This window comes from Anabas testudineus, chromosome 3 (genome assembly GCF_900324465.2).
Source record: "Anabas testudineus chromosome 3, fAnaTes1.2, whole genome shotgun sequence".
Lineage (NCBI taxonomy): Eukaryota > Metazoa > Chordata > Actinopteri > Anabantiformes > Anabantidae > Anabas > Anabas testudineus.
This window is the reverse complement of record NC_046612.1, coordinates 8,399,507-8,417,337: the sequence shown is the minus strand read 5'-3', so window position 1 is coordinate 8,417,337 and position 17,831 is coordinate 8,399,507. Positions and strand designations below refer to the sequence as shown.

At 37.9% G+C, this 17,831-nt stretch overlaps 1 protein-coding gene across 1 annotated transcript in view; it reads right to left on the bottom strand.

Moving 5' to 3' along the window:
• Nucleotides 1–15,070: 15,070 nt before the first annotated feature.
• galnt18b (UDP-N-acetyl-alpha-D-galactosamine:polypeptide N-acetylgalactosaminyltransferase 18b) overlaps nt 15,071–17,831 on the bottom strand; it is a 64,227-nt gene continuing 61,466 nt past the window's right edge. The window contains exon 11 of the mRNA XM_026379156.1: nt 15,071–16,007. Within this exon, the coding sequence (XP_026234941.1) occupies nt 15,861–16,007 (147 nt within the window). The 3' untranslated portion in view covers nt 15,071–15,860. The remainder of the gene's footprint in view (nt 16,008–17,831) is intronic.

Genomic DNA, 17,831 nt, shown 5'->3' with positions numbered 1-17,831 from the left:
TTCAGGTGGCTGCTGAGAAACTGTGAAAATCACCTCCTTGGTGATATTAGCAATAAACTCATAGCACAGTAAAGCTGTGTGTTCGTCAGGAGGGGGTAAATCTACTGGGAAATTTGAGCTCATGGATAATCAAACCCTTCTTTTATGTCTTTGAAACTAACACAAATGTACACACATTTGATACACACAGGTATGCAGAGTTAGAAAAGAGCCTCTGATCTGGACTTTGCACCCACTTCTCCTGGTGAAGTGTTGCGTAGATGAATCTTTTCTTTGTTCTTTTTCATTTTCTTCTATTGTTTTACTAAACATAACTGTAAGGCATGATGCTGGTATTATTTTTCCCTAGCACTTGCTTGCTGCTCTATAATTTTCTTGCTTGTAGTGATGATATCGTTTCTTCATCTCTTAGGTTATTTAAACACCAGCAGGCATTTCAAGCAGGGGGAAAGCTGCAGTGTGGACCATTTCGGTTTTACAGATTAGACAATATGTCTGACAAACAGCTGATTGAGCAATGTTTGATATCTACATATTTTTTTTTAGATCCACTGTTAAAACCATCAGCTCATCTTGAAAATTTTCCAATGTCTGATCCCCTCATGGTTAATGTGCACATCCTAACACTGTAACTCCATCATACCGGAAAGTTTTGCTCAGTTATTAACTGTTTCTAATTTCAATGAGAACTATTTCACATTTTGTTTGGGGACACAGTGTTGTTAAGTAACCATGCATTCATCAAAAATATATTTAACGTGTGCAAAATTAACTGCTTGGAGACATTTTCCACTAAATGTACAAGGCGCAGTTTTTGGAATTCCCCAAAACAAAGGTTTCTTTCAAATTTACATAATTCGATTCGATGAATGCAGTGTCACCAGAGTAATTAAACTTGTGCTAATTGCTCACCTCCCTGTAACCTTTTAGTTGAACTCCATGTTTACTCCATTCTGTCTCAAAAGAAATCCCAATTACTCGCTCAGTTTACTTATGAATATTCAGTGAAATGAAGATGCCAAGCACATTCAAAAGAAAATACATCATGAATGTATTCACCACTTCAACAAAACACTATTATGAAGCAACCTACTGCATTTCTGCCACAGTTAGAAACACCTAAAAGCAGCATAGATTTAGAGTTCATATAAAAACAAAACGTTTGGCCTCAGTAGAAGTGAGTAAATCTTGCAACATGACTAAAATACCAGCTGGGTACGCTGAGAAGTTTGCAACCTTGGCACAAAAAGGGAAATGATTGCCTCTTCAAATCTTAATGAGACCATTATATTAATCAAGGTTTTACTCTACCCCTCCACCGAGCTAATGCAGGTTTGTATATTGTTGGGCCAAAAGCTGTGACCTAATCTCAAACTGGTTCAGCACCTCCCACTCATTTTGCTGTTGTGTCTGAATTAGTCTTCTTCGATTAGGAGCACACGAGTCTCCCAGAGTTTGTTGTGCTCCATTAAATCTTTAATGATGCTCCCCAGTTTGAATTAGGAAGCCAATACAACTGTCAAAAACAGATGTTCATCTGCATGATACTGGATGAAGAAAGTGGGAAAATGAGCAGATAATTTCTCACCTAAAGTATTAATAGACATGGTGTGAGGTGAATAGGATGGTATACCTTATCATTCCAGTGTTCCCCAGTTTTATTTCACCCTGTTACCAAAAAATAATCATTTTTAGAACTAAGTAGAATCACTTCAGTAGTGCACTTAAACTTACACTGGTACCCATGTTATTTTATAGTTCACTGCACTGCATTTCAGAGGGAAATTGCAGTTTTAGTGCACCATGTTTCTAATATTTTTGCTGCTCTACTTACATAAATGAGAGGGCAAAACATTAGAAATACCCTGTCTGACTGCTAACTGCTAAGATTTTACATAGAAATATGTCAATTTAAAATAAAAAGCAAATCTCTTGAAGATTGAACCAGGATTTTCGACCTCTTTATCAGACTCTGGCTTCCCCTCTTGTCATGAGATGTTCATTGTTGCAAAGAGGCATTTCTCCTCTCTGGGTTTCATTAAAATGTTTGGAGCCCAAAGAGATAAAGTCAACCAATATTTCAGAGAATAGATTAGCCAGAGGTCTATAATATGAATACAAATGTGGTTATTAAAACTGTCTTCCTTTTTTCTTGAATCAGGCCCCATAGATTCAACTTGTAATCTTTTTAAGTTTTTACTTTTGCTATGTCAAATGCATTTGCCTAATTAAACTTTATACTTTTACTGGAATAGTTTTACATTGTTACACTGATACTTTTACTTGGGCATAAGATTTGATTACTTACCTCACCACTGACTGCTATGAATGGACTTCACTGTGAAAGATGTGAGGTGTCAGCTCAGCAGGTTTAAGCTAGGAAAGACTCCTGGTCTGGATGGCATTTTAGGAAGGGTGCTGATGAACTGTGCTCAAGAGCTCTCACTCATTTTCTATCCACTTTTTAGTGAAGCTTATCCTACTGCCACCACAGCCTCCATCTGGAAAATGGCTACCATAATCCCTGTCCCCAAGTAGCCACGGCTCACTGAACTCAACCACTATGGACCTATTGCCCTCATATTCAAAATTGTGAAATGCCTGGAGAAACTGTTGCTGAACACCATCCTGCCAGTTGTCAACCTCACAACTGGACCCCCTCCAATTTGCCTATAAGGCTAAGAGAGGCACAGAGGATGCTGTAGCCTGCCTGCTGCATCTCCTTTTTCAGCACCTGGATTCTCTGGGTCACTTTGCTTTGACTTTAGTTTTACCTTTAATTCCATACAGAGGCATCACCTCAACACCCCATTCTGTTGATTTATTTCATAGACAATTTTCTTAGTAGCTAGGCTGGGCTCAACAACATCTCCTCCTCTTACTATCAACACAGGGGCACCACAGGGCCTTTTCTGTTCACACTTTACACCAATGAAAACATCAGTCCATCACACAGCATAAAGTATTTATAATAATCTGATGATACAGCTATTGTGCCTTACTCAACGACAATAACTCCATCATGGAAAATTACATCACTGTTGCACTCTTTACTAAGTGAGGTGAGGTACCACCTGAACCTCAATGTCAGCAAGACAAAAGAGCAAGAAATTGTAACAAACTTGCAAAGGTGAGCAGAATCACTCCTAAATTAATTGGTCTTCCCGCACAATTTAGTTGAATTAAATAATAATGCCATTAAACACATTGTTATTTCAATAGAACAGGATTCCACACACCCACTCAATGAGGCTTTAGCTCCACTGCCCTCAGGTCTTAGGTACAAGGCTATGAGGTGCAGGAGGGCCCGCTTCAGAAGAAGCCTAATCCCCTCTGTCATCTCCTTCCTCAATAACAGACCCCCTGAGCTATGCTGTTTGCAGCACTTTATAGTCACTATTGTTGTTATCACTGCTGTTATGATGTTGTTGTGTCTTTTCTAAACAAGTGCAGTGTTGTGGATAAGAATTTCCCCTTGGGGACAATAAAGTCAAAGTCATAGTGTAACACTTTAATCGTGGTGCTTGATTGGACAGGATTAACAGAGTAGATGGTCTTCCAAGATATGAAGTTTATATTATCTATTATTCAGAAAAAAGCCCTCATCCATCTCACTTTCAGTCTCACTTGACACTAAGTGACTCCAGATGCTGATGTCTCAGTGGAGACAATTTCTTATCAGCCCATGACGCAAAGTGGCAACAGTTTGCAGTCTGCAGATCACACAAACTGCATCATATTAATGTACCTGACCCTGCAGCAGGTATCAGCCACAGTAATTTGGTAATATTCAATTTATCAATGCACACAGCACTTAATATATGTCTCAATTATAAAAATTAATGGCAATATGTTCATGCACCTTTAAGTTATACTTGATAAAAATGGTTTTGAATATTTAAAAAATTTGAGCATGCAGTATCTCAGAACACCAAGCATGTTACTGAGTGCAGGATCATTTTGAAGCCTTATGTCATGTAACATGTTTACTTCACTTTAGTATCTCCAAGAAGAAATTAATTTGCAGAATGCACCCACATACAACATATACAATCATGTTAGACAAACCAGTGATGAGTGATGACTGACGACTGACGGCATGACATAACTTATTATTCCTATATATTTCTCCCCAAGACCTGAAGACATCAACCTGATGAGATGGCCTGAAGCTCCCTAAATATGTTTACTGTGGTTAAAGTGGCAGCTTGAATCTTTAATAAGTCTGTAATATCTGTAAATATCATTGAGTCTGCATAGGGTCTGAAAAAGAATAAATTAAACTGGCAGTGTTCATATTGGTACTGAGTAGATTCCACTGCTGTCCAGTAGAATCTACTCAGTAATAGTGAAGTCAAATGACGCACGTTGTTGATTTTCATATGAGTCAGCATAACAGTTCAACTTCACGTTATTTATATTAACACTATAACACTGATGCTGCAAAGATTAAACAGGGGCAACATGTTTTTTTTACAGAGAAAAAAGAGCCACATTTTTGTGCTGAACAGAGGTTGCAGCGAGGCAGTTATGATGGATGAAATGCATACATAGTTGAGGACTTCATTTCTTCAGTGATGCCACAGGCAATGCTGGAATTGGAGCAGGTCAAAGTGTCGATGTTTTAAGCTATTAAAAATTCATGTACTTGTAGCCATTCCTCTTGGTTTGATTGCTACTTGACCACGATGTACATGCTTTGAATGCAACTTTAATAATTCTCAGACAGTTCAGTTTAAACCTCCGTATTTAATTTACGTTTTGACAGTTGTCACTAAATAAACCATAATAAAAACGAATTGAATTAAACACTGCGTTATTATTTAACTCTCTAACACTGAGATGATCTGCTTCATCACTTTTCGCTGACAGTGACCTGACATCAAAAACTAGCCTGGAATTGATGTTACACATGTATTTATCCAGGGCTACAGTGAACTGAGGACAGCTGTCAGATTTAGTCCCAACAGCATATCGTGACTGAGTCTGCCTCGTTGTCTCCTTCCACCAGGGGGTGTCCTTATTTGGATCTCACCCCATTTCAGCTGGTTTATCTCAGTGTGGAGGAACACTGGCTGGACGCCAAGGTCCCCTGAAATTGCAAATTCTTCATCCTGTCACTTCGAGTATGACCAGCTCCCTTTCATCTCATTGGAGGTGTGTGTATGGGCGATGGTCGTAATGAGGATCGGTGAGTAAGTCAAGAGCTTTGATTTGTAGTTTAGCTTTTCCCTACTCAGCCAAGGTCTGATATTAAGGTGTGTGGTGCATGAACTACAAAACTGTCATCCACCCTGGGCTATCAGTCAGACATTTCGCCCTCGTTCACGACTCTGGGTGACCCCTCTGTGCAGACACAGCCCAAATGAGCAACCTTACCTGTAAGTCACTGGATAAGGCTGCAGCGTTTATGGTGCAGGAGACAGCAGAAGCTCGTGCCCAGCCCTGCTCTCTGGAGTCACTGCAGTCTCACAGCAGTGAACACAATATTGACCATTCACCTTTTGACAATTGCTGTAACTCTATGTGACGTGCATACTTCACTGAGGATACTGTACATATGCTCATTGGTGCTCCCTTCATGTTTTTTTAGTACTGACAGTTCATTAGCATATCAAACAAACTCAGCATCTAAAAATCTGTCACATCTCTTCTCTCAGGAAAACAAGTTCAGAGTTGCTCACCCCTGTGTCTCCCGCTGTTCGGGTCATTTGTTTTCACCGAGGATGGCAGCGTGAGAAACATGTTAAAGAAGTGATTGTTAATGGGCTGTTTTGAGTTCTACCATACGAATCTCTGGCCCTATTTATAAACGGGGCCAGAGATTGCATCCCTGCTGCATCCCTGCTGTTTTTCAAAGCTGCTAATAACTGGCACTGGTAATGCGATGCTTTGGCCAAATAAAAGAAGAGAGGTTTCTTAGGCCTTTATTTTCAGTATAACAAAACATTAAATATTGACTATGTTTGCTGTTGACACTGGCGTAATGTTCTTTAATGGAAGCCAAAATAATACAATAATTAAAGCAACAGGACAAAATACTTCAATGTTATCTGATTTGTTTTTGTATATTCTTTCAAATGAAAGTCCAGGGGTATATTGGGGGTAAAAACACCTCTTCATCATCACTATAAAAATGAAAACTACAGGCGGGTTTTTCGATGATTGAAAATGTACTGTTCAGTCTTTGTCTTCTGTTTGAGACTGTGTACTGTCTGCTTCACAAAAGCAGCAGCTAATTACACAATTTGTGCCTGCCACCATCCTCTGCAGACGAAGGAGAGATTAAAAGCACATTTCACTGGAGGATTTGCGTGAGATCAGCAACTTCAGTGAAGCATTTAAAATTCAGGCTACTGACTGTGAAACAACTCACTTACTTAGTTACTACTTCGACTGATTCATTCATCTGAACGCCTTTCACACATCAGATTCTAACAGTGACCTGCATTTGTTACAGTAATGTTGAAAGAGCCATTGAGCAAAGTTCAAAGAGAATGAAAAAGAGATTGATGACGTCTTCCTCTGCTCTTTCACAAATGTGTAACGTGCTGATATGTCTTAACACATCTCCATTCATTTTACAACTAGGACAAACTTCAGCTCAGCTCAGGGACCTGGCACTCCTCTCAACCTGATTTCTTTCCACTGAGAAACCTGTCATGATCTGTACTCCTCTGTGGTCCACAGAGTTAAGCTGATGACTTACATCCACTGACATACACCCACCAGCTGTCACCTGTAAATCTCCTGTTCACTCCTCTAGCAGCTGCTACAGCTGACATTTTGGAAAATTTGCATAGTAACTTTAGAGGTCTGGATAAGATCAATGCAGCTCTCATATCTGTGGCTAAATTATGCAGCTACATGCAGCCGATGGTTAGCGTAGCTTAGCAGGAGAACAGAAAACATAGGGACACAGGGAGCCAGCTTTTCTCTGTCCAAAGCAAATATGCTTGTCACTTAACAATTATAAGAACAGGTTACTGGGTCATTTTGTATGTTAATCACTATAAAAGGATGGAGAAATAATTTGAACTCATTATCTTCATAAAAACAGGGTTCAGTCGTGGGCAACAAAACATGTTCTTGTGAAAATGTTCATATTGTTATTTATTCTTATTGTGCATTTGAAGATAACAGCAGTTATTTAACAGCCCGCATACATTATTCTTTACATTTATTTATTAAAGTGTTGATGTAGAGATAGTATTTAAATAAGCAGAAACAGTAAAAGTATGCAGAATGACGAAGTTTCAGAATAGTGTAAACTATAATATTTGATTTTAAATATTCATGAATTGATGTGCAGCTTCACCTGGTAAAGGAGTCACTTTTAATCATTTAATACTTACCCTAAACTTCCATATGTAACAAACTGCAAGCTAGCACTATCATGGGACTCGAGATTAGTCCACCACGCTCTTCAGCTAGTACTCAAACAATAAATAAGCAAAACTTACAAATTATACTAAAAAAGGAACATTTTAAAAAGTCATTTTTTTAAAATTTTGTATTATTAAAACTAAACCATAAAATTACAGCTCTTAGATAAATGTAACAGAGTAAAATATGACTATATCTGCAATGAAAAGTGAATTTGTGAAACCCAATCCATCACACAACTGGTCAGAGGTCAGTGTTTTATGATTACACCGTGCAGTGAAGAGAGAAGTAGTTCAAAAAGTAAATATCACTAAATCATTAAATCAGTTTCAGTATGGCAAACAATTTTTTCTCTCACCTCATCTAATCGAGTCCTGTAAGGACATTCAGGAATAGGTTATTGACGGATTTTCTCCTGCAATATACTGAGGATTATAGTTTATCGTATTGTTTATGCCCTTGATAAGTTCAGAGGCAGGTGGCAGTAGAAATGAGCTGCTCTCCTTCTAAAGCACATACCATTAGTTCGCTGCTCTCCATCTGCTTGACAGATGCCATTTGCCAGAAAAAGATGAATTTTCCATCTAGGTCAGCATGTTTGTTCGGAGCTTCAAACATCAAACACGCGATAACATGAAAATGAGATTCAGACGGGAATCAAATGAAAGAATCAAAGTATTTTGCCTTCACTGAGCTAATGTTTCATATCAAATGCAGTATTGACTGCGCATTTGTCTACTTATTCAGACTCATCTCAGGCAGCTGGTTCATTTTTATAAAACAAATATGTGTAGCTACATTTAGAATCCATAATGTCACTGTGCATGGTGCATATGTGAGCTGCAATTCAGGATTATTTTACAATGATTTCTTGTCCTTTATTATTACATTATTTCCTGGAATTGTTCCTCATAAGTTCCTGAAAAAGTCAGATGCTATTTAGTTGTGAATTGCCAGGAAATTTTCCATTAAAAGACATTCACAGTGGCAAACATTTTGTATTAAGTATAAGTGAAGTTATAAAATATTATAATGAAGCTTAGGCAGAAAGTTAATTTGTAATTACAGTGTAACGACTGAGTCAGACAGGTTTTATAGCTTGCAGTTTTTAATTTGATGATCATCATTAGTTGGCAACGTAAAATAAAATGTATTTAAAAAATAATACTTTATTTACTGTATTTCACTAATTTGTGCGTTCTAGATATTTACAACTTAAGCTGTCAACTTTAGTTTAGTTTTAATTCCTTAAAAACTTAAATATAATGAGCTCATATTTCCTAACTGCAGCAACTAACTCTTTCTCCATTTCCCCTGTAATTGGTACTAATGTGTTTAAACCGTTATTGGAAATTTTGTGGCAATTAGCAGCTAAATATCATCTAACCTTTGGAATAGTGTGAGGAAGGTTTCCAGGAAACTACCGAGTGAAATAGAGCTGTTCTTTTTGGATTACTTGGGTAATTCTTCGATGTAGAAAGTGTCAGCCGCGGTCCTCAGAGCTCAAGATAACTTTAAACTCTTAATAGTGATGCAACAAGGTGTAAGCAGCATCTTACTGTAGCTTGTTGAGATGGAGCTACATTAGTTTCACCTCATTATAGTCCAGTGTTTCCCAACCTGGGGTTCAGACCTCCTCTCAATGATCAAAAGAGGCATCATGGGGTTGTGGAGATGATTGTGATGTAAAATGAGGACGAAACCAAGTGGTCTCCACCTTTTACTTTATTGTGAAATATTGAAGCTCAAGTTTGGACGGATTACTCAAAAATATCTATTGTACATTAACAGTCACGAACAGTTATATAAATCACTTCAGCCAATGCTTCTGGAAAGATAAGAAGTGACGATCCAAAAAGGACGGGAGGCACAGGTTCAATCTTTAACTATGCTTTGTATTTATTAATAAGCTTATAATGTCTTTTTTATGTAATATATTAATCTGAAAGGGAACTAGTAACTGTCTGTCAAGTATATTTAGTAAAGAAAAAAAGTACATCAATGTGTCTGGAAGGACAAGCAAGATGGAAGATGTAAATGGAAATTATCAAATGTCTAGAATCTGAATAAAGTGAATAAGTAGACAGAGACAGACTGAGTGACAAATTGTGTGAGACAGGTGCAGAGAAGCAGCCGTGTCTTCTGTCTCATCTGCATTCAGCAGTGATTTCATAAGAGCACACACTTGAAGGTGGCTTCAGTCACATGTCTTAAGGATCCGTGTAAATCCGAAAAACACATGACACAACAACTCTGATGTCTCTAATCTGCACTAAACCACAAATCTTTGATGCATATGCTGTGCAGAGCACTCAGTGTTTACTTAGACAAATGGAAATCTTACAGAGAAATCAAATCCAGTAGAAGAACAGGACCAGGATAATCTTTAGCTGCGGAAGTCGTCACGATCAGTTCATCTGTTCGGGAGGATCTTGATCAAATGCAGCTCTCTGCACACGAGGACAAGAATAGAAATGGAGTTTTGCTCCAGTGCTCACAAGATGTCTTTCTCAGCAGTGCTGCAGGAGTGGAGGGGCTCAGTCTAAATCCCGACTGCAGTGATTAGACGTTGCTGGAGTGTGTAGTACGTGAGTTCATGGCCTTGTCTTCTCATTTACATGAAAGTGCAGTCTGAAATTTCTCAGGTCAGTGGTGTCAGGAGGGAGTATTGTCAGTGAGGAGTCTCTTGTTGTAACAGTAAAATTAACCTTAAATGTGTTTAACCCAGTGTCCAGTGAGTGACACAGACTGTGGGCGGGATTATGATGCACCTCAAATCACAGCAGATTAATTTTGTTTCTCTAAGACTTGACAAGCACTTCACTGAGCTAAAATGTTTACATAACTTCAGCGTTCAGTAGGTTTCCTGGACTTTCTCTGATTAACTTTTAAAAGAAAATTACTTTTGCTTCCAAAATTACTCGATTTTAGTTCAGATCTGTTGATCACATGTCACGACTGTGTAGTTAGACTGACTTATTCTGAATACAGTAACAAGAACAGAATCTATTAGATTAACAGAGTAGAACTATTAATTATCAAAAGTCCTGTTGTATATTATTAATAAATGGTTTATGAAACACTGTAATGCTGTTGTAAGCAGATATTATCCAGCAGCATGTTTCCCACAGATCAGCCCCCATATTAAATTGACCTGGTTTTAATGTTATTAATGGTCAATGTATACTATGACTGAATCTGTTTATAGCCAAAGAAAGGCTTTGAAAAAGATTAAATGACTTGAGTGTAAAATAAATTACAGTTCTCTTTGTGACTTACCTCAGTTACACCAGCAGCAGAGGTTTTCATTCATGATCCCGCTTTGAGCAGGTTTGTTTCAGCTTTAATTTAAAATCAGCAAATCAAGATTGTGACGTGTGATTCAGTGGAAGCTGATGTCTGTTTCAAAAGTGGAATCTATCTCATGACGTTTTTCCACAGAAGCAGACAGATTTCACTTTTTAAAGCTAAAATCAAATAGACTGCAGTTAATATAGTCAATATCCTCTTTCACAGTTTAATCTGATTTATAGGCGTCTTCGTGGGGCCTCATCTATCACTGTCAAAAGCCAGTTAAATCATAATCGATAAAATGTCACAATATCTACAGTTTATTAGTTTTGTGTGTTGTTGATTTTATTAAATGGATAGATTTGTCATTTTACCAATCAGGGGTCTGAAACCACTGTTTCTCAGGGAAAAGATAAGTTGGGATTTTCTGTTTTCAGCTGTGACAGTAACCCTCATTTGTGGCAGCACTTCATTAATCATAAGAACTATGACTATGTGTACTGTAAACATATTTTTAGATATAAAAAAAAAGAAAACTCTCCCAGTATATAGTAAGACTCCAGCTGCTCTGGCAATGAGCCATGGGACCCGTACTCATGGTTTAGATGACTGGCAGATATAGAAAACTGATGTTCCAGCTGTCCATAGAAAACTCAATCTGATCAATCAGAACGAGGTGGGATGGTGGAAGGTGGAAGGAGCCATAAAGACACATAATAACATGTATTTACACTTTTTGAACTTGAAAATCATATAACCTTGTATCATAAAAATAAAATATAAACTCTAAATTAAGCAGAAGAAGTCTGCTTTAACACAGAAATCAAACTCTAATGTATTTCTCCCCTGCTTGATTAATTAAACTACTTTATGCACATCATCAGTGCATACAGTTCACAATTTATTAGCATTTTTCAAGCTGAGTATTTAATATATATGGATATAATTTATTTATCATCCAATACTCATATCTAAAAGTATCTAATACAATAATCTGGGTATTTTTTACAACACTAACACCAGAAACAAGTGAACTTTTAAAACTGTGAACATTTCCTGTACTGAAACGTGACTGCCTGGCTGCTTAGAAAACCTTATCAGCCTCATGACTTCAGTCCTCCATGTTATTTTTCCCCATGTGGTGAATTTTATTTCCACTGTAGCATATCTTTAATTCACCATTATGCTCTTTTACTTCACCTACAGCACATGCTCAAAAACAGATTTGTCAGCTGGGTCATTTGCATAGTTCAAAGCATTCAGGCGCAACACAAAAAGGCCAAAGATTAAAGTTACATCTGCATCTGGGGGCAATTACATCCTGTCAGGTCTTTTCAGTTGATATGCTCACCTATGGTCCGATGCCCGAGGATATCTGCGAGTATGCAGCTTAAAACTTGTCGCCATGGAAACGCGGTTACAACTCAGATTCGCTCTCACAGAAAACAATTAACAGTGACATTTATCCACATGTGAAGCATTTCGGCTGCGTGGTGAACACAGATTTCACACCCACATGCATTGTTCTGGTAAATCTGTTTCTCTGCTTAAACACTTCTTCTACGTCGTTGGCTCACTGTAGATTATAAGTGAAGAGTCATTTCATCTTTGGAAGGGTTTATGTTTATTTTCAACTGCTTAGACTATTCCCAGTTTGTGTCTCTGTGTGTTGTCCCACACGCCCTCCAGCACTCAGAGCTTGACAGCTACCTGTGGCTCACCTGCAGGAGACAGAACAGAGGAAACCTCCGTTCTGGATCCTAGGGGGCATTCAGATATTCTCACTTCTGACAAGCTGCTTCCTTTTGACATATGGTATTCCAAAACTCAGCTGATCGCAAAGCAACTTCTGCCAGAAATGTATTCCTCAATATTTTATGTCACCACGTTGGGGACACAACATAATGGGAAGACGGGATGGGTTCCCTTTCAGAGCCTTCTCCCACAAGAGGCAAAATGATGAATTATAAAGGATAAGATAAAGAGATACGTGGCGGGAAACAGGGAGAGACATGGATTTCATTTTAAGGAACAATTCATTAGATGGGAATCCACTTTCTATCTATTGTGTTAATGTAATATATACAAAAATCACTGTGTAAAAACAAAGTTTACTTTTTCTTCTGGGATGTTATGTGCTGCATTTCTTGGCTGGGATCAGTAATTTCCTGGAGTCACTGCCAAAAACTGAATGATACGACACTACACTACGGTTTTTAGTAACGAATAGACAAACATACAGCATTATGTGTTGGTTAGTGAACTTTGTAGTGTCGGAGTTAGATAAATTCAGCAGTAAGTCATATTTTAAATACATTCACAGCTAAATTAGACTCTTTTGCTCTGTTTGGCTGGTTTTCCTATTGTCCTGCCCTGTAATTATATTAATTATTAAAAATGTGCATAATTTACAATGTACTAATCTTTCAATTTTTATGTGCTTTTACCCTAATTATCTGAATTTATCTCTTAACTTAAATTTGCTGTATGATAAATAAACAGTAGTAGTAGTATTTAACTGAAATGTTCTTCATAATAATACTGTAATTTACATATGATGTTCTACAGCTACATATAGCTATTGTTCAGTTTTAATATTTCACACTGGACTTGTAGCAGCACTTACGTAGGAAAAAAAAAAAGAATTAATACAATTTAACAAGGACAAACACAAAGCTGTTGGGACTCCAGTAGCAATATTTTCTCGTGGACATATTTTCACCTCGGGAGAGATTTCTATTACCCAACAGTAAACAATATGTTTCCCACAAATAATACACAATGCCCTTTTGGTCTATGTAAGTTTCACAATTCTTCAGTTATACACAAGGTGAAATTAGATCAGTATATTTCTGGAAATTCTAAATTGAAGAAGCACTCACTGCTAAAAAAAACAACATGTCTCTTGTGACGAATTGCTCATAAGAATACAATTTTCATGACAGTTGCTCCAGAAAGGCAGGATATGTACCTGCTAAAAGTCAGCATTTAATTCCCTTAGCAGGGAAAATGAATGTAATTTTGCAAATGCTAGATCTCAAAGGGAAGACAGACATATTACTATCCTCGGCTTCATAGAAATCAGGCCAGCACTTTTCTGAGATATTACATGTGACTCATGCTCAGACAGCTCCATCACTGTGGGATACATTTGGATATATCTTTTACTCCAGACTTACAGGGAATTTGATTCTCTGCTGTGTACTCTGTGCCAACCTAAAAAAACAAAGAACAAAACCTTTCAAGTCATTTTCCGGCACATGATTATACCCTAAATCAACAAGGGTGATAATCTATGCATGATAATTAAATATTAAACAAATGTACACACACAGATACAGTAGAGAGTAATGTTTGGAAAGTGCACCAGCAGGCGATCAAGATGAGAGGTCAGCTAAAAGGATGTATGGGAATGGGAAAACTGTTTTGTTTTATTCCTTTTATTCAAAGGTTTGAGCGTGCAGAGGTGCTCTTATTGCATATATTAAGATTTGTTAGTGAGGAAGGTCCTTTTGATGAAAGTAGGTTTCCATGTATATTTAATGCCATGGTTTGCCGAGCTCTGCTTGAATGTGGATGGTAATGAGGACTGGCATGTTGAAAACAGGCTGTACTACTCGTCTCCTCCCCAGGTGCACACTCCAGTCAGAGCAGAAAACCAACCCTGTTTCTCAGCTTCAACCCTCGCATTTATCATTACAAAATGACAACATCACTTCCACGACTTTTTGCCAGATTCAAAATGCCGGGAGAGTGATAGCTGCCGTTCATTGTCAGTAAAACCTGTCTGTTGTAGCTTTGAGACCCCCGAGGAGCTTGTTAGATTCAACAGGTGCCCAAATATAGTAGGAAAAACAGATAAAGGGTCAGTATTGTGCAGATATTCCCTGATGCAGTGTGAGCTACAGTGGTGCGAAAGTTACTCAGAATCATCTTGATTCCAACACAGAAGCAGAAGTTCATTTACTGCTTCAGCTTTTATGCAACACTGATTGTTGCAATGTCCTAATTCTTCACAGGGCGACATATTACAAGTCCCTGTGGTCATAAAAAACAGAAGAACAACAAAGATTGCCACCACAACTACTGTATGTGGTTGTGGATACAGCATGAAACAGCCCAAAATTAATGACTAACCACATCTAGTTCCCACCAACTACTTTGCACCTGTGTTTGTGATAATATTTGTTAATGGCAGGCATGAACTGGAGGAGTGGCTACACCAAGAACGTCATCCTGCATGAATGGACACCTGACAGGTGTGAAGAAAATGTGAATCTATGTTTTAACAATCACTTCTCAATGCTATACTGTATTGTTTAATAGAAAACATCTATTTATGTGCATAGTGTATACAGGGTAACAACATTATTTTTCAGTCATGGCCATGAGTTTTTATTGTCCTCTTGTTTTAGAAAATAAGTTCAGTTTTGTTCTGTGCAAATTGTGCAGTTGTTGGCTGTGTTATCTGAATGTACACTTCATTTTCTTACAGTACAATGAAGTCTTAAGGCCAACATAAGAACTGGAACTGGATAATCAAAAATCTATTTGGGATGATCCACTTCTTTAAACTTCAATGACAGGTTGACCCTTTTGTGTTCATCAAATCAAAAACAGAGCATCTATCAACAAAAGAAAAAGAATTAGCACTAAACTGTTTACTTCAGTTATTTTACTGTTATCTATTACAAATAATCAAAATATTTACATTTAGAAAATAATCAGAGTTATTCCAACATTTTCCCACAACTGTACAACTGAATCACATACTAAACCTACAAACCTGAGACACTAAAATAAAATAATTACAACAGGGACATGTTCAGAAAGCTTGCTACACAGTAGCAAGTATGGAAAAAGTTAAAAACATATCCATTACATTTTTTTAAGTCAACAAAAATCTGACTGTACTGTATTTATACCACAAAATATACTGAATATACTACCTTGTCAAATCTGCAAAATATCTGCCAACTATGGCTGATCCTGTAGGCAAAATAAAATGTTTAACATTTACGATGTGATGTCGACTGCTCGGGACATCGTGGTTCTCAGAATGAACGTGCTCAACCACGCATTGTTCACCTCGCTTCTCATCTTTTCACACACACGTGCACACAAAAGAAGCACCTCCGCCAGTCTGCTGTGCCATTCACTCCAGTGTTCCTTTCAGCAGTCGATCATAAGGAGCTGCTAAACAGCACATTTGTGATGAACCATTTCTGTCCAGTGCATTTCTGCAGAGCCAGTTGGTAGCCGAACTCATTGTCACTGCTCACTACAAGCTCCAGGCATCTCTTTGATTTCTTGTTCTGAATGGATCCTCCCTGAAAAGATAAAAAAAAAACAGGCTGGTTCAAATTGTGCCAGGCTTCAGAAGAAGCACAATATAACTTGTCTCTTTTTAAACCCACACTGGTGTGAATGGACGGGGATATGAGCAGTCAAAGTGCCCTAAACTCGGGCGTTTTGGCTGATTCACACACCATCCTCACTGGGCCCACCAGATAGCATCAACATGGTTTCACCTCAAAAACAACAAAGCAACTGCCAGTGCAGTCATTAACTTTTTTTATGGGCAAGCCAAGCTTTTGAGACAATACACCAGCTGAGTAAAGTAAATAAGAGAAAAGAAGACAAATACAAAAGAGACTGAATGGAGACGAAAACGTCGATTCGTCATCTAAGACACAAAGTCTTAAATTCATGGGAAGATAGAAATTGTGTGGCCTGAAGAAAGAGAAACAACCTTTAGTGGAAAAAGAAAAGTCCGACAATTTCCAAACTTTAATATGACAGCTGTCACCAGAGTGTGAAAGGAGTGAGCACATCAGCTCAGCAAAAATATTCCAGCATGTTCTGATGAAACGAGGCAGGATTTTCTCATTACAGTGTCAGGACTGACAAAGGGCAGGAGACTGAACAGGAGGCCTCCAACATTCAATACAGTGTGGAGAGAGCCATGAGCGGAGAGCTCCTTCTAGTACCATCAGAGGAATGGACAGGTTGTTTGGCCTATCAGTGAGGTCAAAGAGACATTTTATAGAAAGCAGATTGATAATATCTGCAGGGACTCACTGCTGGGTCCACAAACATTCAAGTGAAGAACAAAAATTATAATATTATATTATATTTTATAATAGGATAACAACTACACCATCTCCATGACAACTGAGTGAATCCATCTGTTGAGGAAAGCCACAAACATGTCTCATAGCTTTACAAACTACCAGTACTATCTCTATATATATCTACTATATATATGACTCACTGTCTATCTAAAACTTCCATTCATTATAACGTTGAGAATTAGCAACCTGTAAAATTCTTACTATATTTAGTTTTAGGTTTTACATCAATACCCACACTAGGAAACACTTAAAAATAAAGAATTGTCAAATGTTTTGACACAGACACAGTGTGCGCTGCAGGAGATCACCTGAGTCTGCCAAGGTCTACAAACAAATGCAAGTTAAACCACCTGATTTTGTCCTGTTCATGTTCCTGGTTGGTGGACTTGAGCAGGATCCCTGCAAATCTGGAACATTAATGAACAAAAGAAGCTGCTCTGGGTTTTACTCAGCCATGTTTCCTACATAATATCTTGGTGCTGCTTCTTAAATTAGCCTCCAGGAGCTGGCTAATGAATGCATATTTCAGCATATAGCACGTGGGAAGGTTGTTGTTTGATTTAGACGGCTATACCTTTCCTGTGTTTACATTAAATGAACTAGAACAATAAGTATTTGTTACAGAAAAATAAAAAAAGTCACCACCCACACATCGCCACAAATCACACAAACAAACCAAACTAAACAGTCCTGCCCACCGTTGTTTTCCTGATCAGTACCTGCAAACACATGACTAACTAAGCATTAAACATAGAAGCAAACATTTAATTTCTTTCTACACATCAGGCATCAAAACCACTTCTTCATGCATAGTTTAAGGTTTTTACAGTGGCTGAAGGAACGGAGAGGTTTGCACATTTCACTTTTAACTGAAATTTTTGCAGACCTGTGGAACATTTGATGATTAGGAAAAAAAAAAAATCATTTGCAGAGTGTTTCTTAAAGCTGCTATGGCTGCATGAAGGCAGTCCATTTCTGTTTGAACATCACACTTAGAACAGTGTCAATAATTAATGTCAC